At 35.4% G+C, this 22,660-nt stretch overlaps 1 protein-coding gene across 5 annotated transcripts in view; it reads left to right on the forward strand.

Annotated features, from left to right (window-relative positions):
- The window catches only part of AMN1 (antagonist of mitotic exit network 1 homolog), a 90,783-nt gene that overhangs the window by 49,634 nt on the left and 18,489 nt on the right, over nt 1-22,660 (forward strand). The window contains exons 8-9 of one of the 5 annotated variants that reach the window (XR_013487433.1): nt 2,866-2,950; nt 16,742-16,847. The exons of 3 other annotated variants lie outside the window; for them this stretch is intronic. Coding sequence is in view for 1 of the 2 variants with exons in the window: in XM_020975793.2 (XP_020831452.1) it covers nt 16,742-16,815 (74 nt within the window). In the remaining variant the exon portion in view is untranslated. Of the gene's footprint in view, nt 1-2,865; nt 2,951-16,741; nt 19,616-22,660 lie in introns of those variants that run through there. One more of the 5 variants, XM_020975793.2, reaches the window with a different exon arrangement.

Raw genomic sequence — 22,660 nt, forward strand, 5'->3', positions numbered from 1 at the left:
TTTTTTCTAGTTCTATAAAATAATTTTTTGATAGTTTAATTGGTATGGCACTGAATAAGTAAATTAATTTAGGTATTAAGTGAAATTTTATATCTCTAAATACTTACATGAATAAAATAGAGAAAGAGGAGACCAATGAATTGGACATGCAACTAAAAAAGCTTAAAAAAAAAGAACAAATTAGGAATACTCAATTAAATGCCAAATTAGAAATTCTGAAAATCAAAGGAGAGTTGAATAAGATTGAAAGTAAGAAAATTATTGAACTAATAAACAAAACTAAGAGCTAGTTTTATGGAAAAAAAAACACCAAATAGATAAACTTTTAGTTAATTGATTTGTTAAAAAATTATTTACTTATTTATTTTTAGTTTTCAACATTCACTTCCATAAGATTTTGAGTTTTAAATTTTCTCCTCCTCCCTGTCCTCCCACACCCCCCGCAAAGGCGGCATGCAATCTCATATAGGCTCTACTTATACATCCATCTTAAGCATGTTTTCACATTAGTCATGATGTAAAGAAGAATTAGGACTAATGGGAGGAACCACAAAAAAGAAGGAATAAAACAAAACAAAAGAAGAAAAAGAGAGCAAATAGTATCCTTCCATCTGCATTTAGACTCCATAGTTCTTTCTCTGGATGTGGATAGCATTTTCCATCATGAGTCTTTTGGAGTTGTCTTAGATCCTTGCATTGCTGAAAAGAGCTAAGTCTATCAAAGTCAGTCATCACACAATGTGACTGTTACTGGTTAATTGATTTTTTGAGGGGTTTTTTTTGAGGCAGTGGGGGTTAAGTGACTTGCCCAGGATCACACAGCTAGCTAGTAAGTGTCTGAGGTTGGATTTGAACTCAGGTCCTCCTGACTCCAGGGCCAGTGCTTTATCCTCTGCACCACCTATCTGCCCCCTGGTTAATTGATTTTTAAAAAAAGAAAGAAGGAAACCAAATTACCAGTATTAAAAATGAAAAGGGTGAATTCACCACCAATGAAGAGGAAATTAAAGCAAAAAACAGGAACTCTTTTGCCCAACTGTATGACAATAAATCTGACAATTTAAGTGAAGTGGATTTACAAAAATATAAATTGCCCAGATTAACGGAAGAGGAAATAAAATATTTAAATAATCCCATTTTAGAAAAAGAAATTAAATAAGTCATCAATGAACTCCCTAAGAAAAATTCACCAGGGCCAGATGGATTTACAAGTGAATTCTACCAAACATTTAAAGAACAATTAATTCCAATACTATATAAACTATTTGGAAAAATAAGCAAAGTAGTCCTACCAAATTCCTTTTATGACCCAGCTATGGTGCTGATACCTAAACCAGGAAGAGCCAAAAGGGAGATAAAATTATAGACCAACTTCACTAATGAATATTGATGCAAAATATTTAAAATAAAATATTAACAAAGATATTACAGCAATTTATCACCTGGATCATACACTATGACCATGTGGGATTTATACCAGGGCTGGTTCGATATTAGGAAAACTATCAATATAACTGACCATATCAGTAACAAAACTAAGAAATCATGTGATTATCTCAATAGATGTAGAAAAAGCATTTGACAAAATGCAGCACCCATTCATCTTAAAAACACTAGAGAGCATAGGAATAAGTGGAGTTTTCCTTAAAATGATAAGTAGTATCTATCTAAAACCAGTAGCAAGTATTTTATGTAATGATGATAAGCTAGAAGCCTTCTCAGTAAGATCAGGGGTGAAGCAAGGATGCCCATTATCTCCATTATTATTGTACTGGAAATGTTAGCTTTAGTAATTAGAGAAGAAAAAGATATCGAAGGAATTAGAACAGCCAATGAGGAAACAAAACTATTACTCTTTGCAGATGATATGATGGCATACTTAAAGAATCAACTAAAAAACTACTTGAAACAAATAACTTTAGCAAAGTTGCAGGATATAAAATAAACCCACACAAATCAACAGCATTTCTTTATATGACCAGCAAAGCCCAGCAGCAAGAGATAGAGAAATTCCATTTAAAACAATTGTAGACAATATAAATTATATAGGGGTCTACCTGCCAAGAAAAACCCAGAAACTATATAAAAACAATTACAAAACACTTCACACAAATAAAGTCAGATCTCAACAATTGGGAAAATATCAATTGCCCATGGGTAGGCTGGGCTAATGTAATGAAAATGACAATTCTACCTAAATTAATTTACTTAGTGCCATACCCATCAATCTACCAAAAACTATTTTATAGAGATAGAAAAAAATAACAAAATTCTTCTGGAAGAACAAAAGATCAAGAATATCACGGGAATTAATGAAAAAATTGCAAAGGAAGGTGGCCTAGCTGTACCAGATCTAAAACTGTATTATGAAGTAGCAATCATCAAAACTTTGTGGTACCAAGAAATCTGGCTAAGAAATAAAATGGCGGATCAGTGGAATAGCCTAGGTACTCAAGACACAATGACTATAGTAATCTACTATTTAATAAACCCAAAGACTCCAACTTCTGAGATAAGAACTCACTATTTCACAAAAACTGCTGTGAAAACTAGAAAATAGTATGGCAAAAACTAAGCGTAGATAAGGTCAAAATGGGTACATGATTTAGACATAAAGGGTGATACCATAGGCAAATTAGGATAGCAAGGAATAGTTTGCCTGTCATATCTATGGGGAAGGACATTTTATAACCAAACAAGAGATAGAGAACATTATGAAATGCAAAATGGAATTTCTTTTTCTATCTTTTCCTGCTGAGTTTTGTTGGTAATATATAGAAATGCTGGTGATTTATGTAGGTTTATTTTACGTCCTGCAATTCTGCTAAATTTTTTTTAACTAGTTTTTTAGTTGATTCTCTACAGTTCTCTATGTGACTGGACTAAAAGAAAAGCTGAGTGCCACAGAATCAACACTTTTGAATTATGATGCTGGAGAAGACTTTTGAGGGTACGTTGGACAGTAAGGAGATCAAACCAATGAATACTCAAAGAAATTAATTAAAAATATCCTTTGGAAGGACAAACACTAAAACTGAAGCTTAAATATTTTGACTGCATATTGAGAAGACAGGACTCATTGGAAAAGACCCAGACGTTGGGAAGCATTGAAGGCAAAAGGAGAAGGGCCAGCAGAGGATGAGATGGATAGATAGTGTTAAGAAAGCAACAAACATGAGCTTGGTCAGACTTCAGGAGATAGTGGAGGGGCCTGGCTTGCTATGATCCATAGGGTCACAAAGGGTCACGCAACTGAAAGACTGGACAACAATACCATCATATTATCTGCAAAGAGTTATAATTTTGTTTCTTTGCTGTCTATTCTTATTCCTTAAATTTATTTTTCTTGTCTTAATGCTATAGCTAGCATTTCTAGTACAGTATTGAATAATAGTTATGATCATAATTAATTTTATTAGGAAGGCTTCTAGCTTATCCTTATTACAGATGCTGCTTTCTAATGGTTTTAGATAGATCCTACTTATCATTTTAAGAAAAGCTTCATTTATTCCCTATGCTAGGAATGGGTGTTATATTTTGTTAAAGGCTTTTTTGTATATGTTGATATAATCATATGATTTTTGTTGTTTTTGTTATTGATGTGGTAAATTATATTTTTAGTTTTCTTCATATTGAACCAATCATGAATTCTTGATACAAATCCCATGTGACTATACTGTAAGATCTTTATTATGTATTGCTGTAATCTCTTTCCTAGTATTTTATTTAAAATTTTTGTATCAGTATTCATTAGGGAAATTTGTTTATAGTTTTCTTTTTCCATTTTTGCTCTTGCTGGTATCAAAACCATATTTGTATCATAGAAGGTAAGACTCCTTTATTATTTTCAGATAATCTACATAGTATTAGAATTAATGTTTCCTTAAATGTTTGGTAGAAGTAACTTGTAAATCCATTGGGCCCTGAGGATTTTTTCTTAGGGAGTTCATTTATGGTTTGTTGAATTTCTTTTCCTGAAATAGGGTTATTTAAGTGTTCTAGAAGGGGAACAAAAAGGCTGAACTATGAGGGCAGAGGTGTTTTAGTTTAGGTGTTTATACCTGCTCCTAGGAGAGTCAATTGTTAAAATTTCAGTATGAACATGTATAGCTAAGAAAGTGGTAAACACCATAATTCAAGGCTTGATTTAGGGTTTTGTTAATTGTGTGGATTTAAGAAAGTGATGGATAAAATATTAATAAGGCAGATTAAACTGAAAAGTATGCTATATAAACATTTTTTTCCCCGAGAGCTGGTTGTTAAACATTTACAATGCTGTATAAGGGACTGGAAGTAAAAACCTATCAAAATGTGAGCTCCTTAGAAGCTACTCACCATCTTGAGTGTGAAACACTCTAACGAAGAGCAAGGCTGAAGATGTTAAACTAAGAGGTGTAAAATGATAGAGAAAAATTAGTCCCTTTTCCTCTTCTACTCACTGTGTAGAAATGAATGAGGTATCGATTGTAACCACAGATTGTGCTGTTTGTAATGAGATTCTGACTAGAAAAAAACTTTCAAGTCTCTGTAATTAATTTATTTATAAGTGAAATAACACAAACCATGCTGCATGAAATGAGTTAAAATTATTAACTGGCTAACCTTGTGCTCACTGCCTAAGGCAGCAGCACCACATGAAGGACTTTGTGATTATGGTCAATAGGCACATTCTCAGACTCTGCCAAAATCTTATCTTCTAAATAAGTTATTGATCACATCAGCACCACAATGTTCATCTTCCCTATAGTGGCCATCTTCTTCCTAGTAACCTTTGCCACTTGGCACTGCCAGTCTGATGGGAATGATGGCTGCGACTAGGGTAAGGCTGCTGCTTGGAAGGGTGTAAGGGGTTGAGGACAATTGATGCTGTACCCTTTCTTCCCTCCTACATGGCTAAACAGAGGTAATTAGGTTAAAATTTGCATTAAAGCTAGCAGAAAGGGTAAAAGAAATAATAAAAGGGCAATAAAAAGCCTAAAGCATGTGTGTGGAGATGGGATTTTTGTGGAGGTAGCTAAGTGGCTTGTTGGATAGAGTGCTGCACTTTGGAGTCATGAACACCTTAGTTAATATCTACCTCAGATACTTAGTAGCTGCGTGACCCTACGTAAGCCACCTAATTTCACTCAGCCTCAGTTTCCTCATCTGTAAAATGGAGAGGATGATGATAGCATTTATTTCACATGATTGTTGTGAGGATCAAATCAGTTATCACATGGGAAGAAGCACTTTACAAACCTTAAAATGCTATATAAATGCTAACTCTTATCATTAGGAACAGCTAGGGGGCACAGTGGATAGAGTGCCTGGCATGAAGTCTGAAAATTCATCTTCCTGAGTTCAGATGTGGCCTCAGACACTTACTAGCCATGTGACCCTAGGCTAGTCACTTTGCCGTATTTGCCTCAGTTTTGTCATCTGTAAAATGAGCTGGAGAAGGAAATGGCAAACCACTCCAGTATCTCTGCTGAGAAAATCCCAAATAGGGCCTGAAGGCTTATACTCAGTTTTTCTGGGTAGGTTATTCTTGGTTGTAATCCCAGCTCCTTCATATTTCAAGCCCTCCATTTCTTTAATGTAGAAGCTGCTAAATCTCATGTCATCCCAACTGTGGCTCCATGATATTTGAATTGTTTCTCTCTGGCTGCTTGTAATATTTTCTCCTTGACTTAGCAGTTCTGGAATTTAGTTATAATATTGCTTGGAATTTTAATTTGGGATCTCCTTTGAGGAGGTGATAGTAGATTCTTTCAATTTCTATTTTACCCTCTGGATCTAAGATATCAGGTAAGTTTTCCTTTATAATTTCTTGAAATATGATGTCTAGGGTCCTTCTTTGATCATGGCTTTCAAGTTGTCCAATAATTCTTAAATTATCTCTCCTTCAATCTGTTTTCCAAGTCAGTGTTTTTCCAATGAGTTATTTCATACCTTCTTCCTTTTTTCATGATGTCTCACAGAGTCATTAGCTTCCACTTGCCCAATTCTAATTTTAAGGAATTATTTTCTTAGGGCCACTAGGTGTTGCAATATATAGAGCTCTGGCCTTGGAGTCAGGAGGACCTAGTTCAAATCCGACCTCAGACCCTTGACACTTAATAGCTGTGTGACCCTAGGCAAGTCACTTAACCCCAACTTCCCCACAAAAAAGAAAAATATTTATAGAAATTATTTTCTTAAGTGAGCTTTTGTACCTCTTTCCATCTGACATATTCTGCTTTTTTTGTTTATTATTTTTTATTAATTTGTTTTTAGTTTTCAACATTCATTTCCACAAGATTTTGAATTCCAAATTTTCTCTCCATCTCTCCCTTCCCCCCACCCCAAAACAGCATACATTCTGAATAGCCCTTCTCCCAATCTGCCCTCCTTTCTATCATCCTCCCCTTCTCTTATCACCTTTGCATTCTATTTTCCTTTGCATATATATCTTATTTCCCAGTTGCTTGTAAAAACAATTTTTAACATTCATTTTTAAAACTTTGAGTTCCAAATTCTTTACCTTCTTCCCTCCCCACTCACCCTCATTGAGAAGGCAAGCAATTCCATATTGGTTATACACGTGTAGTCATACAAAACACTTCCATAATAGTCATGTTGTGAAAGACTAACAATTTTTTTCCATCCTATTCCACCCTCCATTTATTTTATTCTCTCCTTTAACCTTGTCCCTCCTCAAAAGTGTTTGCTTCTGATTATGCCCTCCCCCTAATCTGCCCTCTATTCTATCATCCCTCCCCCTTATTTCCTTTCCCCCATTTTCCTGTAGAGTAAGATAGATTTCCATACCCAGGTGAGTGTGTGTTATTCCCTCCTTAAGCCAAATCCAATAAGAGTAAGATTCACTCATTCCTTCTCACCTCCCCCCCTTCCCCTCCACTGTAAAAGCCTTTTCTTGCCTCTTTTTTTTAAAATATAAATTTAGTTTTAGTTTTCAACATTTACTTCCACAAGATTTTGAGTTCCAAATTTTCTCCCCCCCCCACCCCAAGGTAGCATGAATTTTGAATACCCCTTCCCCTAGTCTGCCCTCTCTTCTATCTCTCCCCCCCTTCTCTTATACCCTTCCCCTTCTATTTTCCTGTAGGGCAGGATAGACTTCTGTACCCCATTTCCTGTATTTCTTATTTCCCAGTTGCATGTGAAAACATTTTTTTTAAACATGTGTTTTTAAAACTTTGGGTTCCAAATTTTCTCCCTTCCTCCCTCCCCACCCACCCTCATTGAAAAGGCAAGCAACTCAATATAGGTTATACATGTGCAGTTATGCAAAACACTTCCATAGTAGACATGTTGTGAAAAACTAACTCTATTTCCCTTAATCCTATCCTGCCCCCCATTTATTCTATTCTTTCTTTTGACCCTGTCCCTCCTCAGAAGTATTTGCTTCTGATTACCCCTTTCCCAATCTGCCCTCCTCTCTATCATCCCCCTGCTCTCTTGTCCCCTTCTCCCCTATTTTCCTGTAGGGTAAGACAGATTTCCATACCCAATTGAATGTGTATGTTATTCCCTCCTTAAGCCAAATCCTATGAGAATAAGATTCACTCATTCCCTCTCACCTTCCCCCATTTCCCCTCCACTGTAAGAGCCTTTTCTTTTCTGTTTTTTTTTGAGATAATTTACCCCATTCTACCTCTCCCTTTCTTCTTCTCCTAGTATAATCCTCTCTCATCCCTTAATTTTATTCTCCAGATATGACCCCTTAATCTTCAACTCACCCTGTGCCCCTATCTATCTATCTATCTATCTATCTATCTATCTATCTATCTATCTATCTATCTATCTATCTATCTATCATCTATCTATCTATATCATACATATAATTTTTCCCTCCAACTCTAATACTGACAAAGGTCTCATGAGTTATAAATATCATCTTTCCATGCAGGAATGTAAACAGTTCAACCTTAATAAGTCTCTTATGATTTCTCTTTCCTGTTTACCTCTTCATGTTCCACTTGAGTCTGTATTTGAAAGTCAAATTTTCTATTCAGCTCTGGTCTTTTCATCAGAATGCTTGAAAGTCCTCTATTTCACTGAATGACCATTTTTTCCCCTGAAGGATTATACTCAGTTTTGCTGGGTAGGTGATTCTTGGTTGTAATCCTATCTCCTTTGCCCTCCAGAATATTATATTCCATGCCCTGCAGTCCTTTAATGTAGAAGCTGCTAAATCTTGTGTTATCCTGATTGTGTTTCCACAGTACTTGAATTGTTTCTTTGGCAGCTTAATATTTTCTCCTTGACCTGGGAACTCTGGAATTTGGCTACAATATTCCTAGGAGTTTTCCTTTGGGATCTCTTTCAGGAGAGATCTGTGGATTCTTTCAATTTCTATTTTGCCCTCTGGTTCTAAATATCAGGGCAGTTTTCCTTGATAATTTCTTGAAAGATGATGTCTAGGCTCTTTTTTTGATCATGGCTTTCAGATAGTCCAATAATTTTTAAATTCTCTCTCCTGGATCTATTTTCCAGGTCAGTTGTTTTTCCAATGAGATATTTCACATTGTTTTCTAATTTTTCATTCTTTTGGATTTGTTTACAGTGTCTTGATTTCTCATAAAGTCACTAGCTTCCAATTGCTCTATTCTAATTTTTAAGGAAGTATTTTCTTCAGTAATCTTTTGGACTTCCTTTTCCATTTGGCCAATTTGCTTTTTAGGGCATTCTTCTCCTCATTGGCTTTTTGGACCTCTTTTGCCATTTGGGTTAGGCTATTTTTTAAGGCGTTATTTTCTTCAGTATTTTTGTGGGTCTCCTTTAGCAAGCTGTTGACTTGTTTTTCATGATTTTCTTGCATCACTCTCATTTCTCTTCCCAGTTTTTCCTCTACTTCTCTTACGTGCTTCTCAAAATCCCTTTTGAGCTCTTCCAAGGCCTGGGACTGATTCATATTTTTCTTGGAGGCTTTGGATGTAGAAGCTTTGACTTTTTTGCCTTCTTCTGGTTGTATGTTTTGATCTTCTTTGTCACCAAAATAAGATAATATAATCTGACTCTTTTTGCACTGCTTGTTCACGATCCCAGCCAATTACTTGAGTTTTAAACTCTTTGTTAAGGTAAGAATCTGCTTCAAATGTGGAAAATGTACTGTCCCAAGTTTCGGGGGTTTGTATAGCTGTTTTCAGAGATACTTGTACAGACCTTAAAATTTTCAGTTCTTCCAAGGTGGTATGATCAGAGGAAAGGTATTTACTCTTTTTCTGGCCTGTGGTCTGTTCTATGAGAGGCCACAAACACTCTTTTGTGCCTTGGAACTATGAGAAAGATTCCCTCTACCATTTCCAAAAGCTCCATCTTGCCAGTACCCTTCCTCACCCCAGGACCCTGGACCTAGATCCAAGCACTGGCAAAGCAACAGAATGCTTCCCTAGTGCCAGCAAAGAGATCCCTACAATCCCCATCTGATCAGCCATTCAATCCCCCCACCTGTGTGCTGAGCACTCCAGAAGTAGCGACTGCTGCTGTGGTCACCACCCTGGGGCTGTGCTAGGACCAGAGCTGGTCCATGCTCCTCTCTCACCCAGGTCTGACCTTTTCCACTGCCCTTCTAAGTTGTCATTTGTGGGTTGAGAAGTCTGGACACTGTCACAGCTACCCATGATACAGTCCCCTGAGGCCTACTCCGAGTTTGCTGGGGCCCCTTCTTTGCCTGCATGGCCCATGCTGAACTGCACTCCTCTCTCACCCTGGCACAACAGACCTTTCCCATCAACTATCCAGGTTGTCTTGGGCTGGAAATGTGTTTCACTCTGTCTTTTTGTGGTTTCTGCTCCTCTAGGATTTGTTTTCAGTCATTTTTTACAGGTATTTTAGGGGGTTTGGAGAGAGAGCTCAAGCAAGTCACTGCTTTTACTCCGCCATCTTGGCTCTTCCCCACAACTCTAATTTTTAAGAAATGTTCCTTGTAGTTAGAGACTAAATCTGCCCCTCTTTTGTTCCTTGGCAGACCTCATAGGCCCATTTTTTGGAGAAATCCAGATAGACCTTAGCCCAGATAAGAAATCATATACTTTGGAGCAGACCTGGGCCCTTTATTATCTTTCACTACTGACAGGCTTGTGAGAAAGGAATTGTTCAATAAGGAAAGGAAAGTCCAATAAATCAACAAGCATTTATTAAGCAGTTAATATGTACCTGATATTGTTTTAAATGCTTGGGATATATTGAAAATCAAAACCCAAATATAGAGTCCCTACCCTCAAGGATTTTACATGCCAATGGGGAAGACAATATGTAAATAAATAGGAATATACAGGATACATTGCAGGAAAGTTAGAGGGATTGAATATGTTCTCAACTATGTAGCCCAGGAAGTTGTCAAGAAGTAGAAGTAGGTCTTTCAACCACATGGTTCCAGCGGAGTGTTGGAGCCATGTAGACAATACTCCTCAGGGAACAGGGAGAGAGTAGTAGGAGTTATTCAGCTGCAGTCTTCTGGAGGAGGGATATTGTCTCCTTAGCCCCAGATTTCTGAAGATGTCTTTAATGCTTTCAAGAAGATAATAGGATTATAAAGCTAGAGCTGGAAGGGACCTCACCTAAACCCCTCTCATTCTACAGATGAGGAAACTGAGACCTAGGAAGGCTAAGTGGCATAAGGTCACACAAGTAGTAAGCAGCCGAGATGGGATTTGAACCAAGATTAAGACACTTTTTTAAGCTTTTCATCTAAATTGACAATGCTCTGAAATCAGAGCATATAGGTTCAAATCTTATCTCTGATATTTAATATCTGTGTGACCTAGGACAAGTCACCTAACTTTTTGGGTTTCATTTCCTTATCTATAAGATGAGGAGATTGGATTAGATAGCCTTTGAAATGTCCTTTCCAACTATCCCTATGATTTCTGACCTTATCAACTTCTGTATTAAATTAATGTAATTGGTGTCTGTCACTTCTATCCATATCTCATTTTTCATCATCATCGCTGCTTAAACAAATCAGGGCAGAGTTGTTTTAATTGCATGCCATGCCTGTTTCTTGGTTTTCATTTAGTTTTCCTCTAATTTTGATCTTTGTCCTAACAGAGTAATGTTATGATTACACAGATAATTGATGGAAGAATGACTACCATGCCTGTAACAAATCATTTCCTATCTTGTTAAAATAAATCAGTTTCACTTTTCTAATGTTATTCACTGTTCACTATGTCCAACACTTTCTGGTTCTTTTAGTTAAGAAAATATTTATGATGTATAGGCATGAGGCATTTTTGTAGGACACTAATCTTTGGCATTTTCCTCTGCATTTAGTAATTGCCACATTTCTCAAATTATTTTTAACTTTTTTTTTTTGGACCAACCATCTGACTTCATTGATGTGGTAACTCCCTCCCCCAAATGTAGATCATTTCCTGCCCTGCAATTTATAATCTGAGACAAGGGCATGGCACTGAGAGGTTAAGTGACTTACCCTATAGTCACATACCCAGTACATATCAGATGCGATACTGAAACCAAAGTCTCCCTGATTCTGACACCTGCTGTCATACCTACTACTGTTTCTCTATCTTTGGCTTATTTCACTCTTATTCAAGTATATTTTTCACTTTTTTCCTGTTTTCACCTACACACTGAAGTCACCAAACATTATAATATATATTAATTTGGAAAGATTTAATTCTTTTCTACCTTTCATCTTCTGCAACACATGTTGGCACATAAACTTCCAGGTATTTTTTATGGCTAACTTTTAAATTTTTTAATTTAATTTTTTGAATGAACAAAAATCCAGCTTCTCTGTGTCCTACTCTCCACTGCCCCCACACTGAAAAAAACAAACAAAAACCCCTTGTAACAAATATGCATAATCAAGTAAAGCAAATTCTCCCATTGGTCATGTCCAAAGAATATATGCCTCAGTCTGTACCCTGAGTCCATCATCTTTATCAGGAAATTTTATCATGAATCTTCTAGAATTATACTTGGTCATTGTGTTGATCAGAGTTCTTAAGTCTTTCAAAGTTTTCTGTCTTTATACTGTTGTTTTTATATAAATAATTCTCTTGTTTCTGTTCGCTTAACTCTGCATCAGTTCAGACATGTAGTCCCAAGTTTTTGTGAAACCAACCATTGCCTTCATCATTCTTACAACATGATAGTATTCCATTACATGTATATACCATAATTTGTTCAGCCATTCCCTAATCGATAAGTACTTGCTTAGTGTCCAGTTTGATACAAAGAGTGGTACACATGGGTCCATTTCCCCTTTCTTTGAGGTTATAGAATTTGTTGTGGTATCACTGGCTCAGAGTATGCGCAGCTTAATAACTTTGGGGGCATAGTTCTACATTGCTTTCCAGAGTAAATAGTTCTGTTCAAAGTTCCACCAACAATTATTAATGTAACTGTTTTCCCATAGCCTCTCCAACATTTGTCATTTTTCTTTTCTTGTCAACTTTGCCAATCTGATGGGTATGGGATAGAACCTCAAAGTTGCCTTAATTTATTTATTTATATCTTTATATAATTTATTTAATAAATTCCTTGGAGCATTTTTCAAATGGCTATTGATAACTTGAATTTTTTTCCTATGAAAACTGCCTGTCATCCTTTCACCATTTATCAATTGGAAAATGGTTGTTTTTTTGTAAATATGTCTATCATGAGCACTGCAGTATACATGATCAAACATTCTATGAAATAATGTTTATTTGCCTTTAGATATGTGATAAAATCAACTCTGCCATATCCTTTATTTACCTCTCCAGGAGAACTTGTACTGCCCAGATCAGCCCAGTTGTTGCTAAGCTGACAAAATCTTTTGTAATTCTTCTTATAAATGTGATACAGTCTTAAGACATAAAGCTGGAAGTGTTATCAGAGGCTGTCTTGTACAATACCTTCATTTTTCAGATTTGAAAACTGAATTCTAGAGATATCAAGTGACTTGCCCAAGGTAAAATAAGTAGTAAGTGGAGAATTCAGAATTTCAATCCAAGTTTTCTGACTCCTAATCCAGCCCTCATTTACTCGAACCATGCTATATTGTTTTTATTTTGGTCCCTTTATCTGCCCCTATGGACTATTCAATAATTTCTTCAGAGGATAGTGTCCTAGAAGATCATTTGAAGTGCTTTTTGTTTTGTTTTATTTTTGCCCTATATTGGCTGCTGAGACCCAACTGAGGTAATATTTTGTTTTTCTCACTAAGCATTCAATTCATTTTAACTCAACAGACATTTATTTGGTTCCTAATACTGTGCTATGTACTGGGAAGATAAAGAAAATAATTAAATTTTAAAAAAAATCAAAAGCCATTCATGCTTTCAAAATAAAGTAACGTTAAGAAATAGAACCCTAACAACCATAGAGAGAAGTGGAGGAGAAGACCTTAGAATCAGGAGAGGCTTATGTCAGAAGTGAAAGGACAGAATAAGAGGTAGAGGTTAGGAGTATATATACATTAGCTTGACAAAATTTAGCATAACAGTTATTCTAATACACCATACAGCATATACTTCATTTTTACACATAGTACAGTACCATGAAGCAAACCTACGAAAGTGATATATGTGGTAGGTCTAAGCCTTCCAATATCCTTTCCTTTTTTTTTTTTAAAGGCAATTGGGGTTACACAGAGTCAGACAGTTATTAAGTGTCAAGTGTTTGGTCTGAGGCCAGATTTGAACACAGGTCCTCCTGACTTCAGGGCCCATGCTCTATCCACTGTGCCACCTAGCTGCCCCTCCAATATCCTTTCCCACTAAGCATAAACATTAGTTTGACATTTAACCCAACTTCCTTAAGCTTCACAGCAAGTCCTGTCCAAAACAAACCCCCATATATATAATACAGACTACCTGCAGAACATCTCTTACCTACAGTGACACCCCAAACTCAACATGTTCCAAACTGAATATATTATCTTTCCTCCCAAACTTCCTCCTTCTGTCTTCATTATGTCTATCTGGGGTAGATATCCTTTACCCAGTCTCATTTGTCCAAAAGTTTTTACTTTTAATGTCTCCCTCATCTCTCATATCCAGTCAGTTGCCAAATTGTATGGATTTCATTCCTATAATATTTATTATATCCATTTCTACCTCTCAGTTCTCAGTACCATCATTACCACTTACCCAGACTGTAGTAATTTCACAGCAGGTCTTGCCTCCATTTCACCTACTACAAAACTAATTCTTCATCCATAGGTCAAGTCAGGCTATCTTTCTGCTAAAAAAAAATTTCAGTGTCTCTTTTGCCTTTGAAGTAATATCTAAAATCTGTTATTCAAAGCCTTCTACAATCTGGCACCACCTTATCTTTCCAGCTTTTTCTCATATTATTCCCCTTCTACTCTCCCCTCTAATCTAAGTAGACTACTATGTATCCTAAGTGCTTATTCTACAGTTATTAATAGTAAATAAATGTCACCTCTGTACTTTTCATCACTTTTCCCTGTGACTAGAACTTTCTCTGTCCCACTCTATAATTTCATACACATTCATTAAAACCACCTTTCTTCCCTTTTCCCCTCCCCCACCAGACAGTAATCACCTTCTTGACTGAGGGAGCACCTTTTTTGCACTTCTCTTAAGGTACTTATTATGTATCATTTTGTATTATCTAACATGTATCATTTCCCTTTACTACATTTAGCTTCATAAGGGCAAGGACTATATGTGTAATTTTCTATTTCTGTTTATATTCTAATGTTCTCCCCAGTCTAGTGGAGTGAACTACATCAGTTAAGGGATTAATGTTTGTTTAATTGAATTAAATTAACTGGTTTTTAGTTCCCTGCTTCAAAACTCAACAAAAGTAGTTTTAAATTAGCTTCAACCATGTAACAGAGATGTTGCAATTGAATACTTCAAGGACCCGTGTTTTCCTGTGTGAGTATTCATTCCATTGACATAAATCATAGCACCACTCCCCTTCCTCCTTCTCAACTCTTCTTAAAAATTTGATATTCTATTTTCCCTCAATTACATGTAAAAACAATTTTAACATCAAATTCTCTCCTTCATCCCCTCATTGAGAAGGCAAGCAATTTGATATATTATATATGTGCAATCATGCAAAACATATTTCCATGTTAGTCCTATTGTGAAGGAAAACACAGACCAAAAAAAGAAAAGAAAAGAATAAAGAAAAAGTTTGCTTCAATCTGCATTCATATTCCATCAGTTCTTTCTTTGGAGATGGATAGCATTTTTCATCATAAGTCCTTCAAAATTGCCTTGGATCATTGTATTGCTGAGAATAGCCAAGTCATTCACAAGTGATCATCATATAATATTGCTGTTACTGTGTACAGTGTTCTCCTGGTTCTGCTCATTTCACTTTTCATCAGTTCATGTAATTCCAGGTTTTTCTGAAATCATCCTGCTCATCATTTCTTATAGCACAATAGTATTCCATCACAATCATGTAACAGAACTTGTTCAGACATTCCCTAAATTGATGGATATGCTCTCAATTTCCAATTCTTTGCCACCACAGAAAGAGCTCCTATAAATATTTTTGTACATATAGGTCTTTTCCTTTTTGTTTTTATCTCTTTGGGATACAGACCTAGTAGTGGTATTGCATGGTCAAAGTATATACATGATTTTATAGCCCTCTGGGTATTGTTCCAAATTGCTCTACAAAATGGTTGGATCAATATACCACTTCACCATCAGTGCATTAGTTGTCTCAATTTTCCCACATCCCCTCCAACATTTCTCACTTTCCTTTTCTGTTATGTAGGTGTGGGGTGGTAGCTCAGAATTGTTTTAATGTGCATTTCTCTAATCAATAGTAATTTAGAGCATTTTTTTCATGACCATAGAGAGCTTTGATTTCTTCACCTGAAAACTGCCTGTTCATATCCTTTGACTATTTATCAATTGAGGAATGCCTCTTATGTCTACAAATTTGACTCAGTTCTTTACATATTTGAGAAATGAGGTCTTTATCAAATAAACTTGCTGTAAAACTTTTTTCACACTTGATTACTATGTATTTCCCTCTATCCTATTTTCCCCATTTATCCTACTCTCTCCCTCCTTTCACCCTGTCCATTTTCAAAAGTGTTTTACTTCTGACTTTTACCTCCCCCAATCTACCTCCCCTTCTATTTATAGCAGCTCTTTTTGTGGTGGCAAAGAATTAGAAATTGAGGGGATGCCCTTCAATTGGGGAATAATTGGCTGAATAAGTTGTGGTATATTAATGTAATGGAATACTATTGTGATATAAGAAATGATGAGCAGGCAGACTTCAGAAAAACCTGGAAAGACTTATATGAACTGATGCTGAGTGAGGAGAACATTATACACAGTAACAGCCACAATGTGTGATGACTAACTTTGACAGACTTAGCTGTTCTCAGCAATGCAAGGATCTAAGACAACTCCGAAAGACTCATGATGGAAAATGATATCCACATCCAGAGAAAGAACTATGGAGTTTGAATGCAGATGGAAAAATACTATTTGCTCTCCTTTTCCTGTTTTGTTTTATTGCTTCACTCTTGTGGTTCTTCCCATTAGTTCTAATTGTTCTTTACATTGTGACATACAAAATATGCTTAATATGAATGTATAAGTAGAGCCTATATCAGATTGCATGCTGTCTTGGGGAGGGGAGAGAAGAGAGTGGGGAGAAAATTTAAAACTCAAAATCTTATGGAAGTGAATGTTGAAAACTAAAAATAAACAAATAATTTTTTTAAACAAACAGACTTTGTATCTTCTACATGTATCTTCATTTACTTGGAGTTATTCATTGTTATTTTCTTTTATAGATCATTCCCGAGAAGTCTTGGAGCGGTTAGTGGGGCCAAACAAAATCAAACAAGTGACATGGACTGTTTATTGATGCTTATTAAAATACAATGATTTCTGCCATTTTTCCTGGAAATGACTGTGGAGATTGACTTTCCATTTTTATTTAAGCATGCCATATTGATTTGTCTTTTTTTTAAACTGTCAGTCTCAAAATGACTAGTTATATTTACAGATACGCTAAATTTTTGCTTTGATGTTAAAACAAACCTCCAAAATGCAAATAATACTGTCGCCATTTCTGTTTTTCTTTAGGGAGTCACTATTTTTTAAATGTTATTACTGTTGTGACTATCACCTTTCTCATTCATTGGGATTTTGTATTTTTTTACACATTAAAAGCCCATGTGAAATATGTACAGATTTAAAATGACAGATTTTCCTTGCTGCTTCTTTTTTTTTCCCCTTTTATTGCTACATTCTCAAATGAAAGCTTTAACTCTACTGCTTTCATTGCCTCACATAATTCATGCCTCAATCTTTTTTTCTTTAATATAAATTTATTTATTTTTAGTTTTCAACATTCCCTTCCACAGGTTTTTGAGTTCCAAATTTTCACCCCATCTCCCCCCCTTGCCCCACCCCAAGATGGCATGCATTCTGAATATCCTTTCCCCTACTCTGTCCTCTCTTCTATCTCTCTCCCCTTCTCTTATCCCCTTCCCCTTCTATTTTCTTGTAGGGCAGGACAGACTTCTGTACCCCATTTCCTATATTTATTTCCCAGTAGCATGTGAAAACATTTTTTAAAACATATGTTTTTAAAACTTTAGGTTTCAAATTTTCTCTCTTCCTCCCTCCCCACCCACCCTCATTGAAAAGGCAGGCAACTCAATATAAGTTGTACCTGTGCAGTTATGCAAAACACTTCCATAGTAGACATGTTGTGAAAAACTAACTCTATTTCCCTTAATCCTATCCTGCCCTCCTATTTATTCTATTCTTTCTTTTGACCCTGTCTGTCCTCAGAAGTATTTACTTCTGATTAACCCCTTTCCCAATCTGCCCTCCTCTCTATCATCCCCCTGCTCTCTTGTCCCCTTCTCCCCCTATTTTCCTGTAGGGTAAGACAGATTTGCATACCCAATTGAATGTGTATGTTATTCCCTCCTTAGCTGTTTCTCTTTCTTACCTAAATAATTGATGAATGACCACTAGAAGAATAAATTAAACTAATTTATTTAATTAAATTTTTCCTAATTCCCACCTTTCTAATGGTAAGGGTCCACTTGCCAAATAGCAAATCTTATCATAAGCCCTTAAAAATTTCTTTTGAATCAGTTCTTCAGCCAAACAGGAAACAAACATTTTAGTAATAACTACATCATTCATGACATCAAATTCCCTATCATTCAGCAGAGAAGTGTGATATATCAGTTTGGTTCTATCCCTATCCTATGACTTGAATTATTCAGTCTTTCTTGGCTTTCTTCCTCAAATATTTGTTGTTCATATTCTTAGAACTGATGAAAATGTTTTAAAAAAATGGAGATACTTGAAATAAAATCATTACGATTAGGCTCAGAAAGACTGAATGAAGTAATGCCTCACAGATTTCTGAACTGCTTCATGTTTACTTTTCTAGAAAGGAGAGAATACCTTATTTATTTTGTATCCTACTTATTGAGAGATATTTTAGACCCTTATTTGGGAAGGAATAAGGTTAGAGAAGCTCTATAAGAATATCTCAGAAAATAAACTGTTTATAACAGTGGAAGCAACTATGGGAGTACAGGAAGATTAACATTCCATTCTGGCATACTTAATCCTACAGGAATTTGAGCACTATTCAACAGATGAATTGCTATTTTGTCTCCTAAGCCTAATCTACCAAAAACAACAACCTAGGAAAGAAAAGAAAAACTAAATGACACCATGATTTAGGAGGAAATCTGAACTTTAGGTTACACTTGTTTTTTAATATTATCAATGCCACAATCCAAGTTTCTAGAATTATGGTTCTTAATGATGTTATCTTTTACCTATTTTATTTTGTTTTTAATTCCATTAATACAGATCATAAGTGAACTCACTAAACTAGACTACTGAGGAAGGTGAGCTGAATTCACTATGTTTTAGCTACAGAACTAAAATTTAAAGGTTTGAAGTGATTTTCTTTTACTTAGAAATTTGTTTTTGGCCACTTCACATTCATTCAGAAAAAGCCCTTTTTCTTTGCAGAGAAAAAGGTAAAAAGCCTTACCACTAACATAACATTCAGCTATAAATAAGAAATGTCTTTATATGGTCATATAAGGAAAATCTACAGTTTCCAGATAATAAAATATAAACCTTGTAACTCTTTAAATTGAAGTAGCTAGATCAGATGTGATCACAAATCTTTTCTTAGTTATTCAGGGATTGAAAGGGCATTATGAACTAATTTATCCTAATGACCTGGAAGTGGGACTCTTTATGTGTGCATGTTCAGATAAGCATTTTTCCTTAAGAAGGAGGTTTTATAGAACTCTGTCCTTTAAACATAAAACTTCTTTAATATGTCAAGATCTTTCCTGTTTCACTGAAGTATAAAATATGTTATGAAAGACTGTGTGTCACAGGTGGGGGAAGAGGTTGAGTAGAGAGAGTGGTAGTTATGTGGTCAAAATTGTTACACATGTTTTAGTGGAAAGGATTTATATTTAGCATTATTTCTGGTTACTCTATATATTCACCACTGGTTACTTCATAAATCCTATTAGTTGACATTGTGCATATGTGACCATTACAAAAATAATGTCATTTAAACAAATGTTTAAAATGGGTAAATTTTTTTTTCCTGAGCTTGATATTGTTCTGAAACTTAAACACAATAAAATTTAATGTCAAATATACAGCAAAGCCTTCATTTTATTGTTAGGTAATTTGCATAACCACTTCTAAGCAATTAAAATCATTCACAAGACACTCTAGTGAAAGGAACACACAAGATATTTGGGTTTTATTTTATAATTTTTTTCCTAAAATTGTCTGAGTTCTACAGCTTAGTAATCTAGTTTTCCAGGAAAATTAGTGATCATTTTATTCTTTAAAAAAATATTTTGTACTTTACTGATAGAATTATACGGTCAGGGTGGAAGATAAAGCAACTTGTAGTTAACAAAATCCTATCTTTTGTGGAAAGGGAAAACACTATGAAGAATTACTGATCCTTACTCAACAGTGCTTTTTCTATTACCAAAAACACGAAAAATTACCATGTTTTTAAAAGATGCCAACTCAGGTGATTTCTTTCACAGTTATACTCCATTCTGGTCAGCAACACTATTACATTTGGGTATGGCTATTTGAGCTCTTCTGTTGTCACATCTGCATTACACTTTAAACTGTCGTGAACAGTAATAAATGCCTTATAAACTTTGTTGAAAACTTATACCCTTGGGCCTTTGATGATGCCTGTTGTTTGGACTCCAAGTTTGATTTTCCAATTTCTAATCCTTTTATTATCGAACTGGACACATTACCTTCATTCCCTCTGTGGTTCCTTAGTGACTTTCTTTGGTAAACATTTCCACTTTGAACTATTTGACAGCCTCAACCTCATACTGCACCACATACTGGAATGAAACCTAAACACTGTTATGCCAATATTATCAATGCACCTAGGTCATGATAAATTTACTAATAAAAAATAATGGGATAATTCTGAAAACTAGTTGTCTTGTATTTCAGTTCTGAAAAATAGTTGTATTGAAATAAGTTCTGAGAAATAGTTGCATTATACTTGAATTATTTTTAGATACCCAAAGAAACTACTACTCTGTTATCCATATAAAAGAATGCCACTGTGGTTTTCTCTTATTTTTCTTTTTCTGAAATTCATTTTTCATTTGATTTTCAATTCCAGATTCTCTCCCTCCCCCAAAATTTCCCCCAACCATGAGAAGGCAAGAAATACAAAACCCACTAAAAATATCAAATCCTGGAAAACAAAGTTCCGCATTAGCTCTATTCTGAAAAATAAAAAGAAATTGAAATAGCAAAAAAAATATGCTTCAAACTGCACTCTGAATCCATGAGTTCTCTATCTGGAGGTAGACAGCATGAGTCCTTTGGAACTCTGATGGGTCATTGTGTTGATCAGAGTTACTAAGTCTTTCACAATTGATAATCTTTATAATACTGTTGTTAATGTGTAAATTGTTCTGGTTCACACTTCATTTTTTATCAGTTCATACAAGTCTAACCAAGTCATTTTAGAACCATCCCCTTCATCATTTCTTATATCTCAATAATATTCCTTCACATTCATATAGCTTGACTTTTTTGGCTCTTCCTCAATTGATGGGCATCCCCCCAGTTTCCAATTCTTTGCCACCAAGAAAAGAGCTGCCATAAGTGTTTTGTTTTGTTTTTTAAACATATAGGTCCTGTTCCTTTTATCTCTTTGGAGTATAGACAATATTTGTGGGTCAAAGAGTATACACAGTTTAATAACTTTTGAGGCATAGTTCTAAATTGCTTCCAGAATGGTTGGACTAATTTACAGCTCCACCAACAGTGCATTAATATGCCTATATTTCCACATCTCTTCTAGCTTTTGTCATTTTCCTTTTCTGTCTTCTTAGCCAATCTGATGGGTGTGAAGTGCTACCTCAGAATTGTTTTAATTTGCATTTCTCCATTTATTAGTCACTTAGAGCACTTTTTCATATGACTATTGATAGTTTTGATTTCTTCCTCTGAAAATTGCCTGTTCACATCCTTTGATCATTTATCAATTGAGGAATGGCTCTTATTCTTAGAAATTTGGTTGTTACATACACACACACACACACACATATATGTGTGTGTGTGTGTGTGTGTGTGTGTGTGTGTGTGTATGTATATATATTTATATTTGAGAAACCTGACCTTTACTAGAGAAACTTGCTGCAAAGATTTTTTTTGTCAGTTTCCTCCTTTTCTTTTAATTTTAGCTACATTGGTTTTGTTTGTGCAAAATCTTTTCAATTTTCTGTGATTAAAATTACCCATTTTTCCCCCCATTGAACTTCTTTCTATTTCTTGTTTGGTTATAAACTCTTCTCCTTTCCATAGATCGGATTTCTTTCATGTTCTACTAATTTGTTTTATTACCATTTCCGTCTAAATCATGTACCCATTTCGAGCTTATTTTGGTATGTGGTGTGGGAAGTCTATGTCCTTTTGTAGTCTCAGTAGCAGACTACCTATATGTATATGCTCTGGAAACTCTCATTTTCCTCTTTTCAATAAACTCTTTATTACTTCAAGGATTGTCTCACATGGGTTCATTCCAACCTAACAGGAAAGTTAATGAGTTTAGCTTTGGACATGTTGAATTGAAGATGTCTACAGGACATCCAGTTCAAAATGTCTAGTAGGTATTTGGAATAGAGGTCAACAGAGAGGTTAGATTTGAGAAGCATCAGCATAGAGATGATAACTGAATCCATGGCAACTGATGAAATCATCAAATAAACTACTACAGAGGAAGAAGAGAAAAGGACTCAGGATGGAACTCTGTGAAATATACATGGTTAGCAACCGTGACCTCAGTGCAGATTTAGCAAAGGAGACTAAGAAGCAGTTAGAGAGGAGAAGAACCAGGAGTGAGCAGTGTCACTAAAACCTAGAGAGAAGATAGCATGAAGAAGAAGAGGGTGATTGATAGTGTCAAAGGCTGCAGGAAGCAGCTTTCCTTTTAGGAAGTGGAAGATTGAGAAAAGGCCATTAGATTTGCACTGAAGAGATCGTTAGCAACTTTGGAGAGAACAGTTTCAATTGAATAGCAATGTTAGAAGCCAGACTGGAGAGAGTTATGAAGAGAGAAGAAAGGATTCTAGAAGGGTAAGGCAAAAAGGAAAGCTGTTTGTTTTTCTTTTTTCCTTTCCCTGGGAGAAGAATGTATCCCTTAG

This window comes from Phascolarctos cinereus, unplaced genomic scaffold, assembly GCF_003287225.1.
Source record: "Phascolarctos cinereus isolate Bilbo 61053 unplaced genomic scaffold, phaCin_HiC Scaffold_1;HRSCAF=81, whole genome shotgun sequence".
NCBI lineage: Eukaryota > Metazoa > Chordata > Mammalia > Diprotodontia > Phascolarctidae > Phascolarctos > Phascolarctos cinereus.